Consider the following 27,831-nt stretch of genomic DNA (forward strand, 5'->3'; position numbering starts at 1 on the left):
ACTTCCTTCAGCATCAGTTCAAGACTAAAGCCATCTCTCACTTTGACATGTACTACATGTGGGAAGAATTTAAGGAGTACTCGGGCTGATGAAATTGACAAAAGAAAGCACAGAATAAGAAGCGCTCTGTCATCAATTCATAAGAAAAATGACACATTGTATCACAGCTATATTCATAAAAAAATATGACTACTTGCGACCATTTTCTAACGTTCGAACGGTTTGCATAACCAACATTGTGTTAGTGGTTCAGCCTTAGGAATTTCAGGACTTTGCCACTTTTAGTTTTACTAGTATACAAGTGTTCTCTCTGTCCTGAGATCTATCAGATGTATCAGTCAGTTAAAAACCACAAAAAAACAATTTCCTTCTTCCATTAGTTAAAGCCTTGTCTAAATGTTCTGACTTATTCAAAATAAGTATTGTGGCCCTTTTCTATTCACAGGTGCAAGACATTCAAATGGAGTTAATATCTTGGAAATCTGCTTACTCCGCAAACCCGACTCCGGATACCGGTTGAAAACAGATGGATGTATCTTGATGATCATCAGAAGAGACCAGTTCAATGTGATATCAATTGCTCTGTTTTACAGCACTAAACCACTCTTACGCATAAGTCTGTCAGTAACTATAACCAAAAAGAAAGGTACAACACAATCTTAATATTAATAATAATACATTTACAAATATACATGTACACATTGAAATACACACCTATTATACAATGTGATGAGTCATCATGTAGACATATAGAAATGTCTACAACAGGAATGTTTCTTTGCTGTTCACTGTTGCTTTGTTTGGTGGGATAGAAAAGATTGGGTATTTGCTGTTTTCATGGCTGAGAGGGCAGCGTCTAAACAACCATAGCAGGACAAATGTCGTGAGTCACCTCTTCAATCTCTGACTTGGCATTTTGAGAATAACAGCGGCTACAAAGAGAAAATAGATCCCAGATGATGGACCCAAAAAAAGGAAAGGGGGGATAAACAGACTTCTGGGAGAGTTACACAAGGAGGAAAACAAAGGCTCGAACAAAAGGAGTGGGAGAGGGGACAGGCTCACCATCTTGAGTCTGGGATAGGTAAAGGCATCTGGGACAAGATCTACTTGCACACACTGACCCACTCTGTGAGACGACACTCCTCACACAGCACGTAGCAACACCAGTGGAACCTGCAGTTGCAGCGCTCACTGCGTGTCTGTCTCAGGATGTTGTGTCCGCGGCCGCAGCACAGCGAGCCGCAGCTGTCTGTGCTGTAGCTGGTTTTGTTGCAAATGCGTCCTTGTGTACCTGGAGAGTCTACAGAGGCATCGCGCTCACAGAAGTCAGGAGACTTCTCAAAGTACACCAGCTCTCTGGACATGGTCCGTCGGCGACCTCTGTTGGGTCCGCCTGTGCTTCCGCCGGCGCTGTTTCCTGTTCGAGGGTTGAAAACCCCATTGTTCTTGTTCTGGGAGTTGACAAAGATGGCTGACAAGAACTTTTCCCTGAGTAGAGAACCCACAAGCCGGAACTCTGGAGACACATGCCAGCAGGTCTTAAACTGGCAGCTCCCTGATGTCCCGTGACATTTGCACTTCCTCTTCATGTTGTCAGTCACTATCTGTGTAAAGAAAAGACAATTGTGTTACAAATCAGAAATGCAACAATGTCACCTATGATTATATAGGCCAGTGAGAGTGTGGAAGTGAGACTGCTCTCTGAGCAACACTAAGACATTGTGGATAATTCCTCACCTGTCGTCCCACACGGTTGTTGTGTATCCTCATGCGAGCGTGGATGTCTCTTGGAGAGCCGCGGGAGTCCAGCCAGTCCCTGGAAAAACGGTCCCCAAAACGGACGTCATGGCTGCAACCCCCCCACTCCCACGTCTCCTGCATGGAGCTCAGCTCATCTGGTATGGGCTTGAGCAGGGCCGAGGGATGGGTGGAGCGCAGGTTAGCGGGCAGGTCGCCATGGTGACCGTTTAGCTCTGAGGGTAACGATCGTGACATGGCGAGGCCTACTCCACCCTTCTGCAGGGTCTGCAGCTGCAGCTGTGTGAGTTTCAGGCGGATCTTGTCATCGTCCTGGCGACGCTTGGCCTCACAGCCACACCCCCGCAGCTTGCCCATGCTGCAGGCCGAGGCCACAGAGTGAGCCACGCCCGCTGCCAACAGGGCCAGGGAGAAGGCACTCTCGCGAAAACCTGGGAACAGGAGATAAACACTCAGAGCAGAGGATGACAAAAATAAACAGACCAGCATCTGTGTGCAGAACAACCTCTACTCCCATATTTACATCTCCACCCCCTGTTAACCCAGGTCACATTATGACCATCAAGCATGCCTCCGGCTCTCACCCCTGTTGAGGATGGTGTTGTGGTGGGGAAGCTTGCCAAGTCCCTCCAGTGAGGAGCAATTCCAGCGCTGATCCCGGAGCTGGTGCTGGCATTCATGAATGGCCACCTGGATGCCCTGCAGAGCGGAGGCCGTCACATCGGGGCTTCGCACACACATCCTCATCTGACGCTTGCTGAGGCCTGCCAGCCTCAGGCACACTGAGTTAGGGGTTAGCACTGGATCTCCTGCCACCTTCAGGTTGAGAATATCATTACACAGCACCCTGCAGAGAGGAAGAGAAAGAGAAAGGGAGAGAAAAAGAGAGTTAGTGGGGGGGGCATCAGAGCTGGTCAGGAGTTCATTAGTCAAATCCGAAGAAGCAAGATGCTTTTGGATACTTAAGAAAATATAAAAATACAAAACAAGTAAGATTTAGGATGGATATACTTCACAATAATGTATCTCATTTCTAAGTGATTTGCTGAGGCTACATTTATAAAAATGTGATAATCAATTGCACAAGAATTTACAACAGTTTCATCAGATGTTGTTTAAAGCGGGGAAATATAATTCTAAACAGAGCAGCTGTGAAGTCCCAAAAGCAGAAATATACTTGCCAAACACATCTTCTGGAGAAATAACAGTCTAATCTAAAGTAAACTGATTTCTTTATGGCCTTGCTAAGAGTTGTAGACTAAAATATTAGTAAAAATTGATTCTTATGTTTCAACATTACACACAACCTGCCTGTAAAATCATAGGCAGAGCTTTCACTTTTAAACTAAATATGTTAAGTATTCTTTTAAATCTTAAAGTCATACACAGTAACTTCCATCAACTCTCCTCGCGCTCTCAAGTGCACTCACGTTAATGCAGGTGACATAAGTGCTGCTGCCAAAATCAGGAATTGGTCCCAACGGAGTTTGTTTGATAGCTCCATTTTGTTAAGCGTCTTTCGCGACGTGACATTAAAACACTCGTAATAAAGTCCTGTATTGAATGGGAATATCAAAAAAAGAAGAAGAGTGGAGTATTATCGATGCACCGCCAAACGAGCGAGGAGTGAACACGGAGAACAGAGGAGCTCGGGGGCGAGAGTAAACGGGAGGGGGGAGAAAGAGGGGAGGGCAGGAGATGCCTCCACAGGCGGCTGTTTGCTAAATATTGGCCAACATGAGAGTTGGATCAACAGTTGATTATTTTATCATTTGAGAGTGTGAACTTTTTTCCGAGTGTAAAATGACGTCTCCAAACTTTTTACGCACAAGTTCCAATCCGCGCAATTGTCAAAAGTTTTGGTAGATGATCAAAAGTACTGGATCATACGAACATATTTAATAGCTTATATAAATATTATTATATTTATACTTGGTTTTTATTGAGGGGAAGGTAAATTGTGAAACACATTCCTTCATTTTCGATGACAAATAACAAAAAACACTCAGAAAAAATGAAATATGAAAAGTCAAAAGAGATTTTGTTCATAAAGGGTTGAGTTAAATGATGAATGGGGGGAGGGGGAGCTCTGCTGGTTCCACTGTACGGCAGGGAGGCAGCAGCAGGCAGGCGGCTCCGCTAACAGACCCTCCAACAATACTGTTTTTAGTCATGTGGTCCCCCTTCCTCCCTCCTCCATCAGTGCGGCTGTTCCTCATTGTTGTGTTTGAAACAACTTCACTTTGTCACTCTAAAGTCTTTATTTCAGAGAATAACATTATATACATAAATTACGGGAGTGACAGCTCTTTTTTTGGGTCATGATTTATCACATTACGGCGTGACGTGCTCCAACAAAAATCTAAAGGCAAATAACACCTCTTGGTTTTAGAAGGCAGTGTGTAAGTATGGCCTCAATGGTCTTTAAACATTTCATTTATATACAAAATATAATATCGAATCAAATCAATGTTCATGCTCAATAATGACTGGAACTATGCTCAGGCACTCTGCCAGCATTTAGGATACTGTGGCAGCTCGGCATCGAATCAATCAGCATATTGATAAGGCAACACTAAATCAACATGTCCATCGCTGATATAATTTTCTAACAAATAAAAAAGGATTCTCGACCAGACATTAAACAATAAGAGACACTGCTGTTGGAATTGGGAAGGTGCATGTGGGTTACTCTCATAAAATTAAGTTAAAACCCCCCTCGAACACCGTTCGCATAGTGACACCAATTCATCTAATCTCCTTCCATTCCCTAAGCTGCAGCAATGAAAAGTGCATTAGCATTCTGCCTTGGCGTGTATATATAAGTGGCTTAAAAAGTGATTTGAAGTTGATTTGTATATAAAAGGCCCCCTTTATCCGGATTGAAGCTCTAATCTGCTCGGTGTCGCTTGACTGCTCCAGGAAACTCGTTTGAGCACCTTCATATAAGACTGGAGTTTAAACGTATAGCTGTCATTAAATCCTTTTTTTTTCTTTTACAAAAGCCCACTTCCTTTTACTGTCATCTGAGGGAAAAGAGGGAGAGAGAGAGATGAAGCAAGAGGGATGGGGAGAGATTATCCAAACTCCACCGCTGCAGTGACTAACGTTGGAACATGCAAATTAGCAGATAAATGTCACATAATGAAAAATTCCGCCATGAACCAACATGGAGAAGTTTGGGGACATTGAAGCCTGCTCCTAGTCTGGGGTTAGATGGAGATGCCGCAAAGTGTCTCAAGCTGTGATTACACTGGGCTACATGTGCGTCGAGGGAGGTCTGCAGGCCAGATGTTTGGAATGGTTTTTATACTCGTCCCCCTCTTTCCTGGTTCATCATACATCAAACTTCTGAATGGAGACCGTATATCATCCCTACTGCGTTTGAAAAAAACAGGGAGTGTGAGTAATATGACAATTTAGAGCGACAACTGCAAGTTTCGTTGTGCGTGTGCATGGCCATGGGTTTATAAACATTGGCGATAATAGTTGTGTCTATTGGGCCTAATCTTAATAAATGAAGAGCACCTCATGAAAAGGTTTTAATAAAATATTGTTCATTGGTACAATTACCTCGTGTGTATTTATAAAGGGATTTGTGTGAAAAGGAAACGAAATGAACAGAAATGTCCTTAGTCACTGCACATTTTTAGAGCGCGTTGGGAGAAAGGAGGAGGAGATGTGGTTAGGGAGTAGGCTAATCCAACCACCGGGTAAAAAGGGCAGTTTTAGATGGCTCATATTCCGCTGTTACTGTATTGCACCGTGACACCAGCTTCGAGCAGCGGCGGAGCACCAAACCGGGCGCACCCACAGCATCTGTACCAACACATCACTGCTGCAGGGCACTTCTCCTTTCTGCAAGACTGGATGTGGAACCAAGCGCACGGCCAGTGGGAAAATACTTGCAGCCGCACACATTTACAGGGAATCGATTATGTGGTGACCGTGAGATTCCACAAGTAATATGCGAAACTCTTGCTGGATTGCCCTATTTCTTCTCTTCCTTTCTGCCCAGTTGTGTTTCCTTATTCATTGTGCGGCCTATGAAGAGCATTAACTATCCCTCCCTCCAATCCTATTGAAAAGGCTCCGAAAAAAACAGAGGGAGATGAGAGCAGCAAATCCCTTTTTTATTCCCTTCGTAGCGCTCAATAAGAGAAGAATGTGTTGCCTATCAGTCACCGAGGGGATCAAGTCTTCGGGACTGTCCCACGCGTTCAATGCGCCGTGCAGAGCATCACTGAGAGAGACAGAGTGAAGAGGACTGCAGCAGCACTAGCATCCTGCCTGGACACTTCACATCATTTAGCAACCTGTCTCCTCTTAACATCAATTTAAGTCAATTAGGGCTGTCTGCTTCTCTCACCTTTCAAGTCCTCTCACCGGACCGTGGCGTGGTGAGTATCCACCTTGCATTACTTTAACTATTGAATAGATCATTAACATGTTAATCTCTTATCACACTTAATGGGTTTTTCGTGATGCAAGGAAACAATGTAGCCTATTGCCAGACGTCTGTCGATTTGTCCCTGTTTAAGACAAAAGGTTTATTATGGGTTATTAGATTGTTTAACTCCAAGATGTGCTAGAGTTCAGATGATCCAAGGTATCTGGGACTTGGCTATAACTTTGTCTGAACAAAACCCATTTGACATTTCCCTCCTAATTTGACCTGAAGACACGATGAGGAGTCTGGCGCTGCTGATAGGGGTGAAAGCTGCCTGCATCCTGCTGGTGTCCTCGCTCTCAGGCACAGGGGCCGTCAACAACAGCGGCCGGTGGTGGTGAGTTCAGCAGACATCCACATTAATTCAGTGATCAGCATCCTACAATCGGAAAAGTTCTGTTTAATGCTGGTTTGGGCAAGGAAGACCATGCGCTACAGTATAACGGTGTTTTATTGGCGTTGCCACATCCTGTGCTGCATGCTCTAAATAATGTGTTAGTTTTGGCATCCTTTACGACTTCTGAGAGAGTAACCGCATGATAATAAAGTCTGTGGGCTTTTTTTATGTATTGCTCTTTCAGTGTAATTAGATTATCTATTAAACAGTAAACGAATTACATTTGTAATAATTACAGGATTACCTTTTATTTGCGGTAGATTTAATTTGCTCTCTCTTTCTCGCTACTGCCCTGTCATTTGGACAATGTGGTTTGAACAAGAGACAAGATTTTTCAGTCCAATGTGGGAGAAATTATATATGGATTTGTTTCATAGCTTATAGGAATCCCATGAGGTCTTCTCAAGGGTCACGTTGTTCTGATACTGTAAATTCGACTGAAAACAAATACTAAAAAAAAAAACCGGCCAATTCCACAATATTTTGTTACAGAACAACACTATAATGGGATCTGTTTAGTTTTGCGTCAGTGGGCATATTGCCTTGCTTTTGTTAAAAAGTGTATAAACTGTGGGTTGGGTTTGTGGAGGTTATGATTTAACGAAATAGTTTGTATTTTTTGCGGTCTCATTAGATGGACATTATTTGCGCACAACGGCGGGCGTTTCCAAATATTTAAAATGTCAGCTGATATAAAAGAAATTGGGAGGAAAAAGACACCGCGGAGTTGTTGGAAGGAAACAAAACATTCAAAAAGTCGACATTATTATTAATGCTCCCAGGCCTCACCACACAACTGTCTGGATTGGCCCTGTAACAGGCCAAGACTCCCCGATTTTCCGGATGATAATGCTTAACAGGAGACGCATACACTACATGTGAATCAAAAACACATAAATCTAAAAGAGTTCGCCAGGAACTAAAGTGGAAAATTATGCAGCCTGTGTACTGAAATACTAAACGTATAGTTGTTCTGAAACATGGCCAGTAAAAGGAGTGCATTTAAGCCATGTTCAGTGATCTGAAATGTGTAGCCCATAATGGAGATGAGCAGGTGCCACTAACTGATATTGTTTTGAAGCCAAAAACACATAATACTTTGTGATTGCAACAAACACTTAGTTATTCATAAAAAGCAGAATAATAATTGATGGACGACTTGTGACATTAAGTTGTCTAAAGAATATGAGTTTTTACATCTTTGGCAGAGAGGATTTTAAATTTACAGCATAGAGCTTAAGGCCTTATGTTTAGTGACTAGGGTTAGTACTTGTTGACAGGATGGTCATATTGGAAAATGTCTTTTGACACTTTAATCCAAAAGTGCATGCAGGCCATTTTTTCTCAGCTTTTGGGTATTACTTAATATTTGAAAATAACTAAAAGTAAATGAATGGTAATCCATCTGGACAATACAGATTCAACATGCTGATGCATCATTTTACCAGTTTGGAGGTTCACAGAAGGAGCTACATCTATAAACCGCTAGCTCCTTAACACTAATTACCCTTATTTTTGTGCTCTGCCAGGGGTATTGTCAATGTGGCCTCCTCATCCAACCTCCTAACCAATTCCAAGAACGTGCAGTTGGTCCTGGACCCAAGCCTTGCCCTACTGAGTCGACGCCAGCGCCGGCTGATTCGGCAGAATCCTGGCATCCTGCATGCCATCGCCGCTGGGTTACACACTGCCATAAAGGAGTGCAAGTGGCAGTTCCGCAACCGCCGCTGGAACTGCCCGACCACCCACAGCCCAGCAGTCTTTGGGAAAATTGTCAATCGTGGTGAGCCTCTCTTGTCTTTCTCACTAGCATTATTTGAACAATTTTGGCCAGGATGTAATGGAATCTGTTGTGCACTGTGTCTCTAAATATTTTCCAATTGTAGGCAAAGAAATTGGCACAGTTGAGTCTAAAAGGCTGGAATTGGTTCTGATGGGAAGTTTTTATGTTGTTTCTTTAGGTTGCCGAGAGACAGCATTTATTTTTGCCATTACCAGCGCAGGGGTGACCCACGCTGTGGCTCGCTCCTGCTCAGAAGGGGCCATTGAGTCTTGCACATGTGATTACCGTCGCAGAGGTCCTGGAGGGCCAGACTGGCACTGGGGGGGCTGCAGTGACAATGTAGACTTTGGCCGGATGTTCAGCCGTGAGTTTGTGGACTCCAGCGAGAGGGGCAGAGATCTTCGCTACCTCACCAACCTACACAATAATGAGGCAGGCAGAATGGTAAGAACTTGAAACTCAAACTTTCCAAAATTGTCTATCTTCATCAGAAATCCCAAAAGTTTAAAAAGCATTTGAAATCTCCACTTTGTTAAAAGCTTATGTTCTTCCTGTTTGCAGACTGTGTCATCAGAGATGCGTCAGGAGTGTAAGTGCCATGGCATGTCAGGGTCCTGCACCGTGCGCACCTGTTGGATGCGCCTGCCCAGCTTTCGCACAGTAGGAGACTTCCTCAAGGACCGGTTTGATGGTGCATCCAGAGTTGTTTATGCCAACAAGGGAAGCAACCGTGCTTCTCACAGAGCCGACCCCCGCCATCTGGAGCCTGAAAACTCTGCTCACAAACCACCCTCTGCCATGGACCTGGTCTATTTTGAGAAATCACCAAACTTCTGCTCCTATAATGGCAAAACTGGCACTTTGGGAACTTCTGGGAGAACATGCAACAGCTCTTCTCCAGGCCTAGATGGATGTGAGCTGCTCTGCTGTGGACGTGGGTTAAAGACCCGGACCGAAAGTGTGACTGAACGTTGCCACTGCACTTTCCACTGGTGCTGTCATGTCAGCTGCTTGAATTGCACAAGTACACAAACGTTACACCAGTGTCTATGATCACAGGAGGACATCGACATATGAAAGGCAAAGAAGAACTTCTTAGCATGACAGGCTGAGAAAACCACTGGCACGGAAGGGATTTGAAATGTTAGGTAGGAAAACTTCAAGGCGGGTATACTGATACAGGGATCAAAATATCAATCAATGTTTTTGAATAGAATGAAAAGCACAAATATATGAACAGGGTAAAGAGGGAGTACATGTGCTTGCTCCTCGCCTTTGATGCCTAAAAATATCAAGAGGGTTTTTAAACACCACAAACATCTGTGCAGAATGGAAATCATTCATATCCCTCAAGTGTTTACACTGTGGAAAAATAGATTTAGTAGTAAAAAGGGAGAAAAATGTTTTGGTGGCGAATCGATTGCTGTAACCAGGTAGAGCCTCCTTCTCTCCCAGTGAGGGCAGAGACTGGACACAATGTTTCACAGATGTTTCTGTGGCCAGAGAGCCTCAAACATGTGCTCTCATAAACTGGTGAAGACCTCTAACAAGAGGAGAGTAATTTGAAAAAAAAAGATTTTTTTTTTTTTTCTTATGCGGAAGTTTGGCTTCTCTTAAATTAAACTGTGTGAAGTTAATCTCTAGGGATGGGCCGTCTGCTCCCAACTTGTGTACTTAGGCCCTTGATGCAGCCCAACCACTTATAATGTCCTCACCACATTTGCCCTTTTTATTTAGTTTCTCTAGTTGAATACACTTCAATCCTGATTTACCACTCTTGACTTACCACAGGATGGTCCTGATGACTGGGGCCCAGTGCTCAACTAAGGAAAAAACGAAACTGAGTGAACAATTGTTACTAAGGCAATGTAATTTGAATGTATTATCAATACACTGAATATCACAGCATGACTAGATGTAGTTTAGCAAATCAGAGGGTTCAATATTATAAAAAGAAACTAAATGTGACCTGCAGAATCTCACCATTCTCTCAAAAATGAAAACAAATGCCATTCCGAGTATATTAAATGAACAAAAAGACACACATTCCTGTTAATAGATGCGTAGTATAAAACTGGTGCAGGTTTAAAATGAGGTGTATGTGTAATACTCCAGGATAAGCTGTTAACAGCAGATGACATTTTACTTTGAAGGAAACAACCTCTGCAGGAGAGATGATTCTGTATATCAGCTTTTAGAACCAAAATGTTGTAAATATTAAAATATATGAATATATTTATAATGATGTCATTTGTAAGTTTGCTGAATGATTTATGCACCTGTCAAAGGCTGGAGAATTTGCTATCAAAAGTGTCAGGAGATGTTTCGATCTTTTTTTATTTAGGTGTAATGCAGCTGACACAAATCCGACTCTTACTAGAAACCAAACATTATCACGTCTTTCTGTCCTTTTTCTGTTCCTGTAAAAACACTTGTGTTCATGCACTGAATATTTACTTTTTTATTAGTGTAAATACTAAATATTTATTTCTGAGCATTTTTATACTGTTATAGAGATATGTAAAAGAAGAAATGTTTTGTTTAGATGTTAATCAAAGGATTTAGGCTCCAGTTGGTTTTGTATTGTATGATAGAACAATAAAGTCTATATTTTCAATTAAGTTGCCCTCCTGAATGTGTCAAAAGATGCCATTATGTCTGTTGTAGTCTGTGTTTGAGATAGTTTTGACAACCAACCAAGTGAACATATAAGCCTGTCCCTGGGTGTCCTTCGCCTAATCCTATTACCATCACCAAAGCAGCCTTTTTTCTCCAGCTCACAAAACATCCCTGCATCTGTGCTCCCAACCACAAGAGACGGCCCCTGCTTATCCAGCCACATACCTTATTTGATACAGTATAGGACTTTACTGAATTGAATATTGTGCTTAATTTGCCTAATGTGAAAAGGAACTATAGAAATAGTGTGAACAATCATGGAAAATCTTAGTCTCCCTCAGCGCCTGGCAACCTGACTAACCACAGGAGTTTGGAGAACTTTGCACTTTCACCACAGCACAGAAGCACCCAGGGTCATGCTGATAGAGCATGAGTAAGGCCACCAACACACACTCGACACTCACAAATAACAGAGCAACATAAGTAGTTGCAGGAAGAGAGATAGGGGATCTGGATGAGACTTTTCTGTGAATTACAGTCATGATGTTACCCAAAAAAAATGAGGGAGGTAAATGTGTTTGTCTGAAGAAAGCAAGCATTTAAGCAATACATTAATACATTGAGCAGTGAATTGCCAGCATCTGAAAGAAAGAGTTCATATAGAGCTGGAAGGTGTAACATAAAAAGGTCAAAAACAACAATATAGACCAAACTGAATCAAAAATACTGGGGTCACATGAGGTTGGAAGGCCCACTTAAAGAGAAATACGAAAACTTAAATTATATATTGCTCACAGAGTTACACACTGAATTGCTTCCAAACCCTAATACTCTGTCTTGTATTACTGCATCAGGGGTACAAATATGATATGGCTTTAAGTAGGATATAATAAAGAAAGTAAAAAGTCAAGGGAAAGCAACAGGTCACAAATGTGAATATGATACAAGTCTGTCTGGAGAGAGAATTAACAGTCGATCAAAGATACACAGAAAGAAACCAAAGACATAGAAAGTGGCAAACAGATTTAAGGAAAATTAGAGGGGAAGGCAGAGTTCAAATCCCAGGCGTGAGAGTGAGGTGGGAGAGTTTGGAGGAGAGAGTGAGTGGAGGGGGTGCTGCCTGTGGGAGTGCTGAGGAGTCAGTGATAATTAGCTCAATTAGTGACAAAGGCAGTGTAATAAATACCGACTTAGTGTCTGGGTCCCTGCTGGCCTCTCCCTGCGCAGCCTGCGATGTGGTCCTGGCCTGACGGACAATTCATTAAACTGACAAAATACCCCACCGTCCAGGCGTGACGCAGCGAGTTAGCCCCCTACAGGCCCGGCTCATTGTTCTAATTGTCTGGGCTGGAGTCACTTTGTGGCCGCCTCCTCCTTCACCCACCCCGCCTTCACGCTCTGCCTTCAGAAAACCCATGGAGTTAATGCCCCTACCTTACTCTGTAAGTAGGTGATCGGCAGGTTGGAGAAAAAAAAGCAGTAAGAGTTCCTTGGGGTGGGGCGGCTGGTGGGGGAGGCAGTGGGATTAGCGAATGGAGGTTGCCTGGGAGTGCTGGGAGCAGCCCCGATCGGAATGTAGGAGAGATGAGTCCAGAAGCTCGGATGCAGGACAAAGCGAGAGTTAATAAGGAAAGATTGAAGGGGCTGGCGACAATGGGCCGCCACCCGAGTCGAGATGAAATTGCTTCCGAGGATTATTGGGAGAGGGTGTGAGCGTTGTAGGCTTTTTGTGTGAGTGTGTGTTTGGTTGGGCATTTTGTGTGTGCAGGGGCAGGGGGGGTGCTGGATTGATGGCTGCCCCTCTGGTAGGGGAGCAGGGGACCAGGGGAGGCTAACCGGCTGTTCCCACAGTCTGTTCTGCTGCAGCCACCTTTGACACACGGGGCTGCCAGGCGGCGAGCAGGCAGCCACGGTGGGGAGGGCACAAACAAAAACAACAGCTCCACCACACAAACGTCACTGTCTCTGGGAGGCTGGTGGGGAAGCGCATGATGGAGGTGAGGGTGTGAGGAGGCAAAAAAGGGTAGGAGATCATGACAAGTGTGACAGGAAGTATGAAGAAAAGAAATAGCCATGGCACAAAATCCCCTCTGTTACCGTATTGCCAACATTTAAGATGATTTCACTTTTTAAGTCAACTGTTTTTGTGGAAAATGACAAGGTCCTTTCCCTATCAGGATAAATCTTTATCCCAAAGAAAAAAGCTTTTTGGCGTTGTCTTTAAAGAAGCCAGTAAGCATCATTACAGAGACAGGGGGTTAAGCAAATTGACACTAACAACTACAGCCACACTGCCTGCAATTGACCTGAGAGTGAGTGTCACTTAGAGGCAAAAGGTTTTTGATGATTTAAGCTTGAGAGAGGAAACACTTTTCCCTTGCCCACATTGTGCTGCTTACAATAATCAGGTCAATCACCAGAGAACATGCAGAGATGATACAGGACAATGAAGGCTCAGCAGCTTCCTATTAAAATTCCTGTTAAATTGTGGGAAAATGTTGCCCCTTGGGTGGAGTTGCCTTTAATATGAAGGGCGTATAATGTGGAATTTAGAATTGGGTCTGGATCACCGCACTGAATGATGGACTGCTCACTGTGGTCGTGATGGACAATGTGGCATGGCTTGGATCTGGCGCACTATCCTGATTTGACTTTCGTGCTGCCTCAACAATTTATTCTAGCATTAAAATTGTGGGCACACCGCCAATGAATTGGGACATTGTTATGACAGAAACACCCTTACACCACTCATAATGATCTGAAGCATTTGTGGGCATGGGCTGTAATGTATTAAGTTGCATTTATAGACGAATGAAACATAAGGAATAATAATAATAATCTCAACTTCACCTCAAAAAATTAACGGAGGACACTACAGTGAGTCAAACGTACTGAAACTCAATTCAGATGTATAGGAAAGAATGGAAAGAGTGTGAGTGTGTGAATCGTGTACATGTGTGTGTGAGTTTCAGCGCATACTTGAGTGTGTGTGCATCTGAGTGGGTGTGTGGATGGCAGCTGGGAGGCAGACACGGTCCAGGAGAATCGTCCCCTAGCAACTGACCTTTCGGCAGATGGCAGTTCCAGACTAACAGCCACCCAGCATCACAATGGCCGTGGCCTCCTAACATCTCCATCACTTCATCATCTACCAGCCTGCCACAACCTGTCACACACAGGAGAGAGGGAAGGTTACATTCATCACAACACGCATACACGCACTCAAGTGTCCTCTCGACTCGAGTCCACAACATTCCACAGACATCAGTTCGGTTCTGCCCTCGACTGTTCCCATGTTCCTGGGGTAAGCAGCGGGGCAGTCGAAGGGGATGGGAGGAGGATAGATTTAGGAGAGACACAGCGGACACTCACTGCTGTCCGCAAACCTCCAGACACTCTCAAACCACTGTTTTCCGTTGTTGGGTTTTTCTGCACATACTGAATCAGGGTGGGAATGTGGACAGCCCACTCGACCATGGTGAGCAATCAGTATGATGTCTGTGGTCGGGCTCTGCGCCCCTGTGGAGCGAGATGGAGAGCGAGCCCTGCAGTTAAAGGCCAGAGGGATATATATTTTTGCAGTGTTTTTGCATTTGTGATATGCCAGCACTCTTCACGTGTATGAAGATGTTGTGAATAGCAGTGTCAACACACACAGTGATATATATATTTGGACTTATCAACACTCCCCGCCCTCTGCACTTACACAGCATGACCTCTTGATAGTCTTGGCTTGAAGGCCATTTTCTCTGCTGGCCCATTATGTGTCGATATTAAATACTTTTCACGACCAGAACTGCTGAGATAAACACCTCATCGCCATGAAACATCACCTCTAACTAAATACCTGAAAGTGGTCTTCAGTCTATTGCAAATACCTAATGGTCAGCTTTAAGTACCATTCAGCCAAAACATTGGATTGCACAGGCAGTATTTATCCAACAAGGAAAAGGTTAAAATACCCAATGACACATCTGTGAATGGTTAACCTAGCAAGACCATACAAGAAACAACAAACGGATAAAGTGACATTTCAGAATCGGTTCCACAGGGATTAAGTGTTATAGTTGGAAAACTGTGCGTCAGAGTGCGACTTTAAACCACTGTATATTCTGAGGGAGATCCTATGCTAGCAAACACTGTTAGCATTCTTGTAAACAGAGTGGTAATGACAGGGAAAGACACAGGGCAAGGACAACCAACAGTGAAATATGTTTACAGACATCTGACAATGTATGGGTACAGCAAGGCAGCATTTCAGCTCGGAAATTCGTCATGAAATATGACACAACATAAAGCTGCACATTATTTCACCTGTCAGCCAAGATGACACCTGCATTTATTTAAATAAAGCAGAGTGGTTTGTGATAAATAAAATGACAGCAATATGTGTCCGGCTATATCAACAATATCTATGTTAACAGTTATCTTCATCAGAATCTAAACTGTCAGTATGTTTGATGTTTTTGTACAGTTACTGAATTTCTTACTAGATGTGAGATAATTGTGCTACACAGTAAACTATGATTAACCACAGTAAGTCAGAATTACTGTAACTGCACTGAACCAATAAAGATGATTTTGATGGATTTATTATCAGTTGGCTCACTTTGACACATATCTGGACCAAAACATGCCAATAAACAGTACTGAGACATTTCTGAAGGCATAGGGCCCTCTATTGTAGTAATACTGTTGGAAACAAAAGGAAAAATGCTCAGTTTTTGGTTTTAATTACAAGCTGTGTTTTACAGCGACAGTGGGCGAGGGCTCAGCACTGACACAGCAGTAGAGGAATGTTTATTTGCTGCAGTTTAGGAGCTGAGTGGCTTGCAGGCACTATGACACATTCCTGTGTCACTGGCTATTGCTCTCGCAGACACATTATGGCATTCACACACTGGCGCCCCATGTGTCGCTTCACGGCTGCACAGACACACACAACTACTCCCTTATGCACACATCAACAAAATGTGCCACCTCTGGAATCTGTAAGCATGCCCAACCCATATGCTCATTCAATCGACTTATTGTGACATGACTTACTAGGCCTAATAATTCCCCTGTGTGTGGTTGTATGTGTGCGTGTGTGTGTGGCAGTTGTACAACTTCAAGATGAATTATTCACGCCTTATCTCCGCATTATGGAGAGCCCTGCCCACAAAGTATGCAACGTGTGAATGTGTGTGTGTGTATTCATATGCGTGTGTGGCTGGCTGTACGCACCTCTCCATCTTTCCTTCTGCAGTCCTATCCATTATCCCTAGCATCTGGCAGCCAAAGCCTGTAAAGAAGACCTTTCTCTTGGCAACTGTTTTTTTAAAAGGCAGTGACACAGGGGACAGCCAACCACAGGAGCCACACATCTTCCAATTTACATGCATACTGAGAACTGCTTGCATAACTGAACCGCCCCAATCTCCCTCTCTCTCAAAACACATACAAGTTCTTTCTCCATTTCCCACTCACGCATGCACACATGATACTGCTCCCACCCGCCCTTGTCTCTCTGCAAAATACTCACCCTAATCACTTCCAGAGCAAGATCTGTCCTACAAAGTGTGCCAGCAAGCTTTCAGTACATTTTGCACCCTAGAAACTTCCTTCTGGCGCCTAAATGAGTACTGTGTGAGTGTCACACACAAGCTGGGTGAGCTACACTGCAGAAGTGCTGTGATTTGATGTACAAATGTGTTTAATTTAGGGACATAAAATGTGGCATGTTGTTGACCAAATTGCAGAGTTAAATTATGAAAATGTCATAATTTGGGATGCTACAGCTATCAACAAATGCTGAATGGACACTGAACCCTCAGCATTGCCTTGCAGACGAGACCACCAAAATAATAATTGTATGCTGGGTTCACCCTAATGTGTCCTTGGCTGACACTTAGCTGTTGAAAATAAACACATTCTTTGTATATTTGAAATGGCACACAAATGCCATTAATTAATATCACATGCATATTGTAGCCCATTAAAGCTCCAGTAAGCAGCTCATTGGAAGACATATTGGTTTTGCTTGGCTGCTAGCTACTTTTCTAGCATCTGGATCATCTAAACAGGCAAATGGGTGTGTTAGCGTGATATAATAATTGTTTTTATTTTGATAGGCTACCAGTTACACATTTATCTATCAGCCAGAGGATTTTAGGTTTATTAAAATTCTAATTGATTTACTGTTTAGAAGATAGATTAATAATGTGGCTTATAGAGAACTGTAAATGTAAGATATGTCAGGTGAATTGTACACTGTATTGTCCGCACATTAGTCCAGATATTAATAGTGTGGGAGTGTGTTTGCACTGCAGGGGTGAATATTTTTTCTAAGGGGTCTCCTTTCTTGTTTATGAAGAAATGTGGTCTTCAGAGAAATAACAAGACTTCATCTTCAGGGTTATATATATTTCACCTGCAAGGCTCCTGTGGGTCCCTGGAGAAGGAATGATAAGGATAGGAGATATACAGTATCTGAGGAAAGATTGCTTCACACAAGCACACCTTAATAAGTACTTGTTCTGGAATTTTAACACAAAACATCCTTGAGACAATAATGCTAACTAATGAGCCAATATATTTACTTGTAGGACTACAAAGGAGTGTAGTCGACCATTTCAAATGTATTGCTGAACACATTCTACATAGGCCTACAATTCAGTTACCAAAAGCCCAGTGGTCTCTAATTTAGGGTGAATGGGGAGTGTGGGGAAACATGCCGCAAGAACATGCACACAATATAAGCTAAACCTATTATCTGGAATTCACTGTATGTTTTACAACTGCAGGCAGCAGTAGCGCATGCTAAAAAGGTCTGCCCAGCAGAGCAAAGAGAAGACATGGCCCTGTCAAGTCAGCGTTAAAGAGCAGTGCTGCCATCTAGTGAAATAAATGTCGTGTTACACATTATCAAACAAAACTATCTATATTTGCACTGCAGAAGTGACACACTTGTTGAGAAAGTTAATGGCACACAAAAAAAGACGAAGATATGCTACAAGAACAGAAAGACGGGTTAAACTGCCTTTGTTTACGCTTACAGTTAGGACACTTTAGGAGGGAACAATGGGTTTCCTCTGCTCGAGTGTCCCAAAAACAAAGTGAGCCGATAGACGACATATTAATATCCTTGACTAAAACAAGGTTTATGATAGTCTCAAAAAAACCGGAAAAAATACAATACATTGACGTTAAATTATGTTAAATGGGCAGTTAACTTACCTGAGGTCTCGAGTCACTTCTCAGGTGAGCGGAGCAGTAATGCTAACGTTAGCAGGTAACGTATAAGCTGCTTTAAAACAAAGGAAGCATAAAATCCTGGGTTTCCTAACACAAATAGTTTATAAAGTACCTATGTGGCAGAATTGTGGGAAAATATAAAGAAAGGGAGAATATAACAACTTAGTAGGTACTCTTACAGAAACTGACATAGCTTGTTTCACCATCCACAATGTGTGGATGTGTAGGCCTAACGGTGTGCTCACAATGTGCGTTGATGTAACGTTGTTACTAACTTTTTGAACAAACAAATTAAAAAAGAAAAGCCAAGGACGTGACTATGGTAATCAGTTATTTCAGGTTGGTGTTTGACAGACATTCACTCTGGATCCAGTTATCCAGTGGCGTCTTCTTCCCCAGTTTCACAGTGTCTGTAGGACGGTTAGCTCACATCCGAGGCCTCGATCTGAACCACCTTTATACAGTAGATGTTAACCTCAGGGGTTCACTTAGGGACCATCAATACATTCGGCTACCGTTTAAATAATATGAGATTCCAGGGCTGATTTTGAGTCCCATCCCGCCCCTCCTGAACACCGACCTAAGAAGACCCAACTCGACTTTATTTTCAATTGTAGCAATTCATTTAGTAAACAAATACAAAATCCAGCTGTTTTTTACTGATAATTTTTTCATCTCTTTCCAGGTCTTGTGACCCAAAGACACCAAGCATTGTGTTACACCACTGGGCAGGTAGGACACAACTCTTGTTATTGTTTATCAGTGTTTTTTCTGTTTAATATAAATCTATGTAATATAATAACATTCTTTTTATTTTAAATAACTTTCTTATCATGTGACTCAGTGACTCCACATAGATACAATATAGTAGTAGTAGCTAAAATGGAACAACAAGACAACTCTTTTTATTGTACTTTAGTCCCCTTTGTATGTAATATTTGTATTGTAAATTGGGTGGGTTAACACATCACAGAATGAATCAAAAGAACAAGCTTACCGAAAGCTTCCTGTTGAAAGGCAATTCTTTGTAAACGTAAATTCACAACTAAAACTCAGTCTATTCAAATAGGGATTGTGGGCAGATTATTTCTTCAGAATTGTAAAATCTGTGCATACCACAAGTACGGATATTTCTCAAGTTCTCAAGTAAATCCTTACCTTTTATTGATTGAAATCCCCCATCATGTGTACATTAAATAGTTTCAACATCTCTTATCTTTATAAAAAAAATATTGATGTTTTTAGAGGCAGTGACAGCCTGACTGAAAAAGGGTTTCCCCATTCAGAAGCCGTGAATTAATTAATTTTGTATTTCCTTGTGCTGTTTGTTTTGTTTATTGTTCAAGTGAAATTTGCACTAACAAATGGTTCAGATTTGCACGTGTAGTCAAAGGTCAGCAAATTGAAATCTAATTTACATTTTAAAATTCTACTTCAGTACAAATGGGGGCATTTAAGGTCACTTAGATCTAGAAGTGTGAGTTTTCAAAGTGAGACACTATATTCTGAGTAGTCATATGTGGATTTTACATGTAATTATTATTTTGTACATGAAGATTGGTTTCATTCACTTGAGGCTGGCTTTGCTAATATTTTTTGAATTGCACCCCGAAATTTCTAGGAGCTCAACCGAATTTCCACTGCAGACGGAAAAAAAGGGGGTTCTGAGCAGAGTTTCAAATGGTTCCACTGCAGAAACAACCAACCTGAAACTGACATAACAAAAGTCTCTCCAAATCTAGTGATAGACACACTAAGAAGTGGTTATGAATTGTAGTCAAGGATTAGAAACATTTCAAATTAAAACACTTGAACTCTCCTTCAGTTCACTTCAATACTGATGGGTGCATTTAAGGTCACACACTGCAGCAATGCGTGTTGTCAAAGCAAGGAAGAATACGCTGTGTTTTCGTATGTGGGTTTTACATAATTTGGTTATTTGCACTTCTGATGGCTGCCATTCACTGAAAGGGTTGTCTTTTTTTTATGTACTTTCTGAATTGCACCTGGAATTTGTATGTAGGAGCCGCCGCACACAGAGTTTCCACTGCAGGGGGAAAAAGGTCAAAAGCAACCTGAATCTGACATTACAAAAGTCACAAAGGCCAAATGTCGGTGTGAATATAATGCAGACTATTTTAAGCCTTATTCATTTTTAACATTTTCCTGTTTTCAAATGTGTTTCTCGGAAGAAATTAACTGCTTATTTTATCTTTGAAGGCTTAACATTCAATTTAAAGTTCAAATATATTAAAAACTAGTTAAAATATATTAAAGCAACACTGGAAAATACAATAGATAAATACATAATATTTACTTTAGGGTGACAATATATAATATGTTTTACGATTTTATGTTTTTTTAAGACATTTTGTTAATTGAGAAACTGATGGAAAAACTCTTAATGTATAAGTCAAACCAGAAAATCACTTTAACAATAAACTCAACTTTATTGACAGTAAAAAGTTTTGAGAATATCAAGGGGCACGCATTTGTAACGGCAAGAACATCTTGAAAAGCAACACGACTTGTTAAAATAATGAGGCAGTTTTACATCTTTAACTTTGAGGTAAAGTGTTTTGTCATGTTACATCTTTCACAAAATATCGTATAACATTGAAAAGTCCACACAAGGAGACAAAAACCCATGCCTCATTTTCACTTCTTGAAATCACTTCACATTTTCAAAAATAATTCGCAATCCAGGGAAAAGCAGAAAATGACAAGCACACATGCTATATTCCATTCACACACATTTCTCTATTTATCAAACCAAGTGCATTTTTAGGTTACTTTTTTCTCGAACAGTTTCAAGTATATTTTTGCCTGCAATCGAAGGAAATTAAGTTAAGCTATGAAGCAGCAAACCAACAATAACAAGTAAGAATACTGAGTTTGGTGTCATTCATGTTCCCAATATTAACATTATCAGATAACTCACCATACTGTAGCAATAAGGTATTCGGGTGCTATAAAGAAGCAGGAGGTAACATTTCATGGACTTGAGGAATATGCTGGATAAGATTTGGAATATAGCTGATTAAATACACCAAGGCTAAAACAAACAACACTAAATAGATAATCACAAGGGATAACTGACAGATCCAAACTGATTTGTTAATCTTTCAATATTAATTAAATTAATTTGTTTTCTCATTATGCAAACTGTTTAAAACCTCAGCCTTACCTGCTGAGTGCAAAACCACAAAATAACGATTGTAGTTTAACAGATTTTTGAATTCTCAGTTACACATTGCAGCAAACTTGAGTGTAGACCGCAGAACCAGCGCACATGGTGGGTTTCTGTAAAATGTCAGCTCTGTTAAAAATAAACTGTTGTTGCAAATTAGATGATCAATTATTGTGATTACTATGCAATTTATCAGTGCAGTAGAACAAAAATCAAATTGTAAAGCCATCAAGTGATTAGGCAAGGATGTTCATATATAAGCAGGGAACCTAAAAAGTGCAATCCTGTAAAAGCACTCTGGGCCATCTCATGACAAGGCTCCTGGTCTGATCTGCACCAGTATTCTAAGGCTCACTTTAAAATCCTAAAAAACTGTTCTAACCCTGAGCCCTGAAGGCCCTAAAATGTTTTCAAGTTCATTTCCCCTCACAATTTCATTTTGTCCTGATAGTCTCACTGCGTTGTCTCTCTGTGAAGCATTGAGGTGACTTCACACATGCTGTAAACAATGTATTCCCACAGCAACACACTACTGTAAGAGTTAAGGCAATCCATTTCTGTGCTTTGTCTGTGACAAAAGCTTTTCCTAAACCCAGAGCTACAAAGCTCTCAGTGCATATTAGGCTTACCTGACACACGACACAGTACCCTCCTCAATCACAAAGACAAAGCTCTTAGTGCATTCTTAGCGTACCAAATAGAATTAATAAAATGTACATGCCATGCTTTCCTTAACAGCCTGTGCACATGACCTTTAAAAGGTGCTAACTAAATCACTTAGCAAAAGATGGCTAGTCAAGTTTTTTTGAGCACCACTTCCCCTCCATTTTTTTAAGTCGAGAGGAAATCCCCAAAGAAGGCACTTTTGAAGCAAAACCAGTTGTTTTGCCAGATGATTTGATATGGGAGTGCAATCAATCATAGAATGTATTTTGCCTCCACCGAACTTTAAATGATGCGGTAAAAAGATTGTTTTACTCACTTTAGTTTAATAAATATCCTCACAATAAAACCATATATCCTTCTACCTACACTAGGGATTTAAAGCAACTGATCTGGTGCAGAACAAACAGGAGCCTACAACTTTAAAGCGCAACAGTCACCTCTCCTAATTTGTCTACTATCCCCTCTCCTCAGTCCACCTGATGCTCTCCGCGGCTGATGTGAGACGAGAACTCGTAGCGGTCCTGGCTGCGGTGGCCACAGATGTTGCATTCGAAGGGTTGGCGGAAGCCGTGGCAACCCATGTGGATGGTGAACATGACATGGTCAAGGAAGAGGATGCGACAGTGCTGGCAGTGGAAGGAGCTCACAGCCCGGCCATCCCTGTCTAACACCTGCACAGTCCCCCTGGAAGAAAGGGGTGAGACAGGGTTCCTCTTTGCTATGGTGGGGGGCACAGGACACGCTCTCTCCCACTCCAAGTCTTTGGCCCGCCTGGGGCTGGAAGTGGGATGGTTGCGGGGCAGTGCTGGGGTCTGGTAGTGGAGGTGGTGGTTGTTGGAGGTACTTGTCGGGGCTGTAGCCCTTGTGCTCTGCTCTTCTGCTGTGCTCTCTGTGTCTGTAGAGTCGGGGCAGCCGTTGGGCGAGGCAGTGTGGCTGGGGGCTGAGCGTTGGTCATCGCGGCCTTCACCTACCTCATGCCCAGCGAGGCCTAGTGACACTGCCACCAGCCCACCCCCACCACGTGCTCTGGGGCCTTGAGGATTCACGTTGCTTTTGATTGAGCCCATAACCGTGCGTAGCTCTGTCAGGAAGGCAGGATGGAGCTGAGACAGGGCAGGCGGCTCAAGGTGATCCCCTTTACCCCTGCTGCCTTGGAGACGGGAACCAGCCAACCCAACAAGGTCCCCTGCTGTCTGAGAGCTCATAATGTCCCCCTCTTTCTCAGAGCCGGAGGACAATTCATAAGGTGCTTCAGGTAGGTCAAGGTGCATGTGCTTTTCACCTGTGAGAAGGAATATCAATAATCACTATTTCCCGCCTCGTGGTCGAATGCTTTGAATTTATTTGAGGTTGTCATGATTAGCATATAAATTCTTGAGGAACAGAAAATAAAAATGTTATAAGGTCACAGTGACCTTTGACCTTTTTGACAACCAACATCTAATCGGTTCATCCTTCAGTGGAAGTGGATGTTTTTGTGCCAAATAAGAAAGAAAACTTGAATGCTTTCCTGTGATATTGGGTTCTTGAGAATGGGACAAATGGATGTAAAGAATGAGAAAGTGATTGACAACACAACGCTGACGCGAGGCATTATAACAATTAACATCGATTCTGACTTCACTGCAGGACAGCTGTTGACATTAGACTTCAGTTCATATGATTTATGTTTTGTTTATCAAGCTAAAAACATATCAATATAACTATATAATGGACATTTAAAAAAGGAATATGCATGCATAGTAGGTTATACAGTACACTTACTAATTCTGACAAACATGGATTGTCTTTGTCAAAAATAAACTCACCTAAAAACTTCTGTGGCGTTGACCTCTTGCGTTTGGTGATGCTGATAGCCAGTCTATCCACAAACTGGACTTTTTCATTGGATGGCTGGAGCAGAGCTTTAGTAATTGTCTCCATATTTACTGACTCTTCACCTTAAAACAGAAAACACATAGTCATCAATATACCAAATAACTCATGTGCATAAATATGTTTCTTTCTTTATTCAATCTATTTGCATTTACAACAATGCAGAAACGTATACGTTTGTTGGTGAGTTTCATGATTGCTTGATATGTTACCCTGTGCTGTCTGTGCGCCGACTGCTGTCTGGTGCTCCAAACTCTTCAGATAACTATGGCAGCGCTCTAGATGTTCACCCAGTGTGCTCTGTTGTTTGTAGCTGCGACTACAATAGCTGCACTTGAAAGGTTTGCCCACGGTTGGAGAAGAGGCTGCAATTCAGAAAATTCAGAAAATATATTAAATCAAATCTGCAGGTAGCTCAGCGGTCCATATGTGGTCTCCACTGCCAAGTATGCGGGTTCAACTCACTATCATAGAACGTCTTTCCATCTGTCTTCCCCCTCCGCCTTTATCTATCAATGAAGGCACTATCTGGCCCAACAAAAAAACCTTAGACGAAGGAAACTGTTGATCAAACCTAAACCCAGAGTGGTGATGTTTATTATTGTGTTTGTTGGAGGGGATTTTTGCAAAATATAACTTATTTATGGCTAGGTATGAGAAAATGGATTTCCCCGTTGATTGGCAATTCCTGAAATCGTTTTATATTGCTCGCCACTGATGACAGAAAACGCCTCACCCTTTACCGCAACGTTTCCTCTCCGAAAGCCGTCGAAAAGGCTGACGTCAATTCGCTGAAATCCAGTTTGCAAGAATCTTTTCTTCGAAAATGAACCTGAGACCCGAGGAAATCCACCAAACAAGACCTACTGTAACTGGAGGGTGTCAACACCTGTTGAATGTTTGTTCCAAAATCTATAGAGCCAACAGGATTTCCTGTTTTCAAAAACGTTTTAAATGTCATATTTAGTCATGTGTTTTACAGTACATTCTGGTGAAGATGACTTCCTATTTTCTTCACAGAAGGGGGCCGTTCTAATGAATCCCCACTGTTACACACTTTAAAGCCTTCATCATAATACAAGTAATAATAATGTTATGGGACAACTGCATCCATCAGGTTCACTAAATAATTAGGTACATGAAAAAGCTCTTCATGCTTTTGATGATAGTTCCTGTTGTCTGGCATTTAAAGCTCACTTTACCTGCATGTGTGCGCAGATGTCCAGCCAGGGCGTCTCTCCGGCGACAAGCGTAGTTGCAGACGTGACATTTAAAGGGCTTCTCTCCTGAATGCAACTTGATGTGGCGCAACAAGTTCCCTTTCTGGGTGAAGGAAGCTCCACACTGGTTACACTGGAACGGCCTCTCACCTATGAACACATGGATAAATGGACGGAGGATTTAATGACATTGAAGGTAGTATTCTGTCTCTAAAATGTACTTGTTGGCTTGTCCTCACCTGTGTGGCTACGCTTGTGCACCATCAGCACGTTGGGTCCAATGCAGATCATCCCGCACACCTCGCACTGGAGCTTCCCATTGGGGAGCCGGATAGGTCCTGGTGAAGAAGTATTTGGACTTCCCATGTCATTGTAAATGGTTCCTCCGTCTTTTCCAGCCCTAGCATACTCTGTGCTCCCTTCCTCCATGGGGTCCCCTCTGTCATCCCTCCTGATATCGTCCCTCACAGCCTCTCTGTTCTCCGGCTGTGGAGCACCTGGTGACTCATCATCGCTGCACAGCTCGACCTTGATGGAGTTTTCTGAGTAGAGAGGGTAAGGGGAAAAAAACTCTGACTTAAAATATTCATTTCATAGAGACTATGGGGCCACAATGAAAACCGGGGTTTAATAACTGACCACTAAGGGAGCGGTGTGGTGAGGACTGCTGACTGTTTGGAGATCTTACTGAAGGGCCCTGCGACCCGCTATAAAAATCCTGTTCCGTAGATGATTCTCCTCCATTACCTGAAACACAATAATGCCCATGTTATTAAGGGAAACATTGAAGCCCAGAGACTGTACCCCAATATACAAAGTTACTTCTTTACATATAAATGTACCTGGTGCATATGAGCGTCCATTGCAGTCATCAGCATTCATTCTCTCCCCAGATGCCTACAAAAATAGGATACAAAAATCTAAATGTTACTATTTTCAAATTGTTGATGAATTAATTTCTTAAATGTTAATCACATGAAAATAGCATATATCAACTTGGCTGCTTACCAAAAACAATATCCTTACCAGCTCTTTGTTACAAAGATATAGCTCTTTGTTTTCGGATCTAAGTGTCTTAGTTCACTGTTATATATTAATTAAGTAAACTTCTGCACTTATGTATCATGTAGATTCTTCCACGCCGTGGCCAGCAAATGAATATGAGAAGTCTCACATTTATACAGACTTAAAGTTTTAGAGGAGGAGTTAAAACTCCAGGGTTGGACAAAATAGCTGGAACATCTTAAACCTCATTGACTCAAGGAGGGAAAATAAGCAATAGAGCAGAACAAGATGACAGAGATTGAAAGAATACGGATGGATAAGAACATTACTTTATGGCTACAATAAACAGATTTTTGGAAATCCAAGTTAGAAAGCTATAAATAGTATGTTCCTTAACCAGTGTTCATAAATGTATTTGCAAAACCAGCATATGTACTGTATGATATATTCCGTAATTATATAGGTTCACAAATCTTCTAATTTTTTTTTTTTGAGAATGCAGGTTATATATTTTTTTTGTAGTTCCTTAGTTCTACTGTTCCTGTTATTTTGTCCACCCCCTCTGCATACTTGTAATTGGATAATAATTATTCATTTGGGTTTTTAATTCTAGGTTACATCGTGCAGTTACCTCAAGTGGTATGCAACACATTTTCAACACTGGCGGTGTAGAGTAACAAGGTTTCCAGAGAACATGTTGATTTTTTGTGACCACAGTTATGGCGAAGCTTGGTTTATTTTCATGATGGAAAAAAAATGGACAGAAAAATAACACAGATGCTGCACCTTTTGCTCAAATGGATGACAACAACAATGGACAGAGGAGACTGTGAAGCGGGAAGGGGGGGCGGAGACAACGGATCGCAGGGAAAATGAATATCCTGGCATTGGCCGCGCATGGGGAGCAACAGGCGCTGATGCAGCCCGGAGACGCGCCAGTCACACCAGGGCACGGCGATTAAAAAAAATAAAGGGGGGGGGGGGACGGGACGCGCACCAGCGACAACCCTTGTCTGACAGTCCTTTCAGGGCGACTGTGCTATAAAACATACTGCCTTACATGTTCAAATAACTATCATGCCTCTTCTTCTGCCATAAGCGTGGCTACTTGTTGTAGCTGCTCGGTGGATGTGCTCCGTTAATGTATGACACCAATCAGCTCATAGACGGTCGAGACAGCGGCTAGACAACACGACAATTTGTTGCAGGAGTTGCCCCGGTCCAAATTGTCCGCATGAAGGCGGCTGTCATCCACCATCGAGCACGTCAAACCGGCCAGGGCTATACAATGTTTCTCATGAGCCGTTGCTATGGCACCCGACCACACGACAAATGGCATTCACCCAACCAACTATTCAAAAACATGCCGCACTTCCACATCAAAACCGACGGATGGTCTTACCGAGCGCCGCGGTGAAGTCCACAAGCCTTCACCTTACCTGGCGACCGATCGGTGTTTTCCTTTTTTAATTGTCTGGATGGCTTTTTGTTTTCCCAGGCGACGACAGCATCTCCGGGATTTTTTTTTTTTTTACCTGGGAATCCCAAACAACTTCCGGGCCCATGCTGGGATACAGACCGAATAATTGTACAACAGAGCTCTTGATTCAGTGATCGCCGAATGCATCG

General features: G+C 42.3%; 3 protein-coding genes and 1 long non-coding RNA gene across 17 annotated transcripts; 2 read left to right on the forward strand and 2 right to left on the reverse strand.

Moving 5' to 3' along the window:
- Nucleotides 1-642: 642 nt before the first annotated feature.
- On the reverse strand, nt 643-18,761 carry wnt10b (wingless-type MMTV integration site family, member 10b). 12 transcript variants are annotated; one of them, XM_079675969.1, is made up of 6 exons: nt 18,522-18,761; nt 18,229-18,358; nt 13,990-14,176; nt 2,346-2,608; nt 1,741-2,192; nt 643-1,607 (listed from the first exon to the last, which is right to left on the reverse strand). In XM_079675969.1, the coding sequence occupies exons 3-6, from the start codon at nt 14,145-14,147 to the stop codon at nt 1,107-1,109; spliced, it is 1,374 nt and encodes a 457-aa protein (XP_079532095.1). In that variant the 5' UTR covers nt 14,148-14,176; nt 18,229-18,358; nt 18,522-18,761; the 3' UTR covers nt 643-1,106. The 12 variants fall into 12 exon arrangements, with proteins under 12 accessions (XP_079532095.1, XP_079532096.1, XP_079532094.1 ...); XM_079675970.1 differs by having other exon boundaries at nt 18,229-18,298; nt 18,426-18,761; XM_079675968.1 differs by adding an exon at nt 16,237-16,294 and having other exon boundaries at nt 18,229-18,761.
- On the forward strand, nt 4,892-11,325 carry wnt1 (wingless-type MMTV integration site family, member 1). The gene is made up of 5 exons (XM_079675980.1): nt 4,892-6,161; nt 6,443-6,548; nt 8,138-8,391; nt 8,570-8,835; nt 8,953-11,325. The coding sequence occupies exons 2-5, from the start codon at nt 6,448-6,450 to the stop codon at nt 9,442-9,444; spliced, it is 1,113 nt and encodes a 370-aa protein (XP_079532106.1). The 5' UTR covers nt 4,892-6,161; nt 6,443-6,447; the 3' UTR covers nt 9,445-11,325.
- LOC307036030 lies at nt 17,950-22,710 on the forward strand. The gene is made up of 3 exons (XR_013807259.1): nt 17,950-18,252; nt 18,932-18,978; nt 22,574-22,710. It is a non-coding gene; the product is annotated as an uncharacterized lncRNA (long non-coding RNA).
- On the reverse strand, nt 20,677-27,765 carry ikzf4 (IKAROS family zinc finger 4). 3 transcript variants are annotated; one of them, XM_079675960.1, is made up of 8 exons: nt 27,605-27,765; nt 26,040-26,094; nt 25,837-25,944; nt 25,437-25,739; nt 25,180-25,347; nt 24,190-24,342; nt 23,911-24,042; nt 20,677-23,384 (listed from the first exon to the last, which is right to left on the reverse strand). In XM_079675960.1, exons 2-8 carry the CDS (start codon nt 26,077-26,079, stop codon nt 22,570-22,572), a joined length of 1,719 nt encoding a protein of 572 aa, XP_079532086.1. In that variant the 5' UTR covers nt 26,080-26,094; nt 27,605-27,765; the 3' UTR covers nt 20,677-22,569. The 3 variants fall into 3 exon arrangements, with proteins under 3 accessions (XP_079532086.1, XP_079532088.1, XP_079532087.1); XM_079675962.1 differs by lacking the exon at nt 27,605-27,765 and adding an exon at nt 26,224-26,792; XM_079675961.1 differs by lacking the exon at nt 27,605-27,765 and having other exon boundaries at nt 26,040-26,792.
- Between the last annotated feature and the right edge of the window lie 66 nt (nt 27,766-27,831).

This window comes from Notothenia rossii (genome assembly GCF_949606895.1).
Source record: "Notothenia rossii genome assembly, chromosome: 4".
NCBI lineage: Eukaryota > Metazoa > Chordata > Actinopteri > Perciformes > Nototheniidae > Notothenia > Notothenia rossii.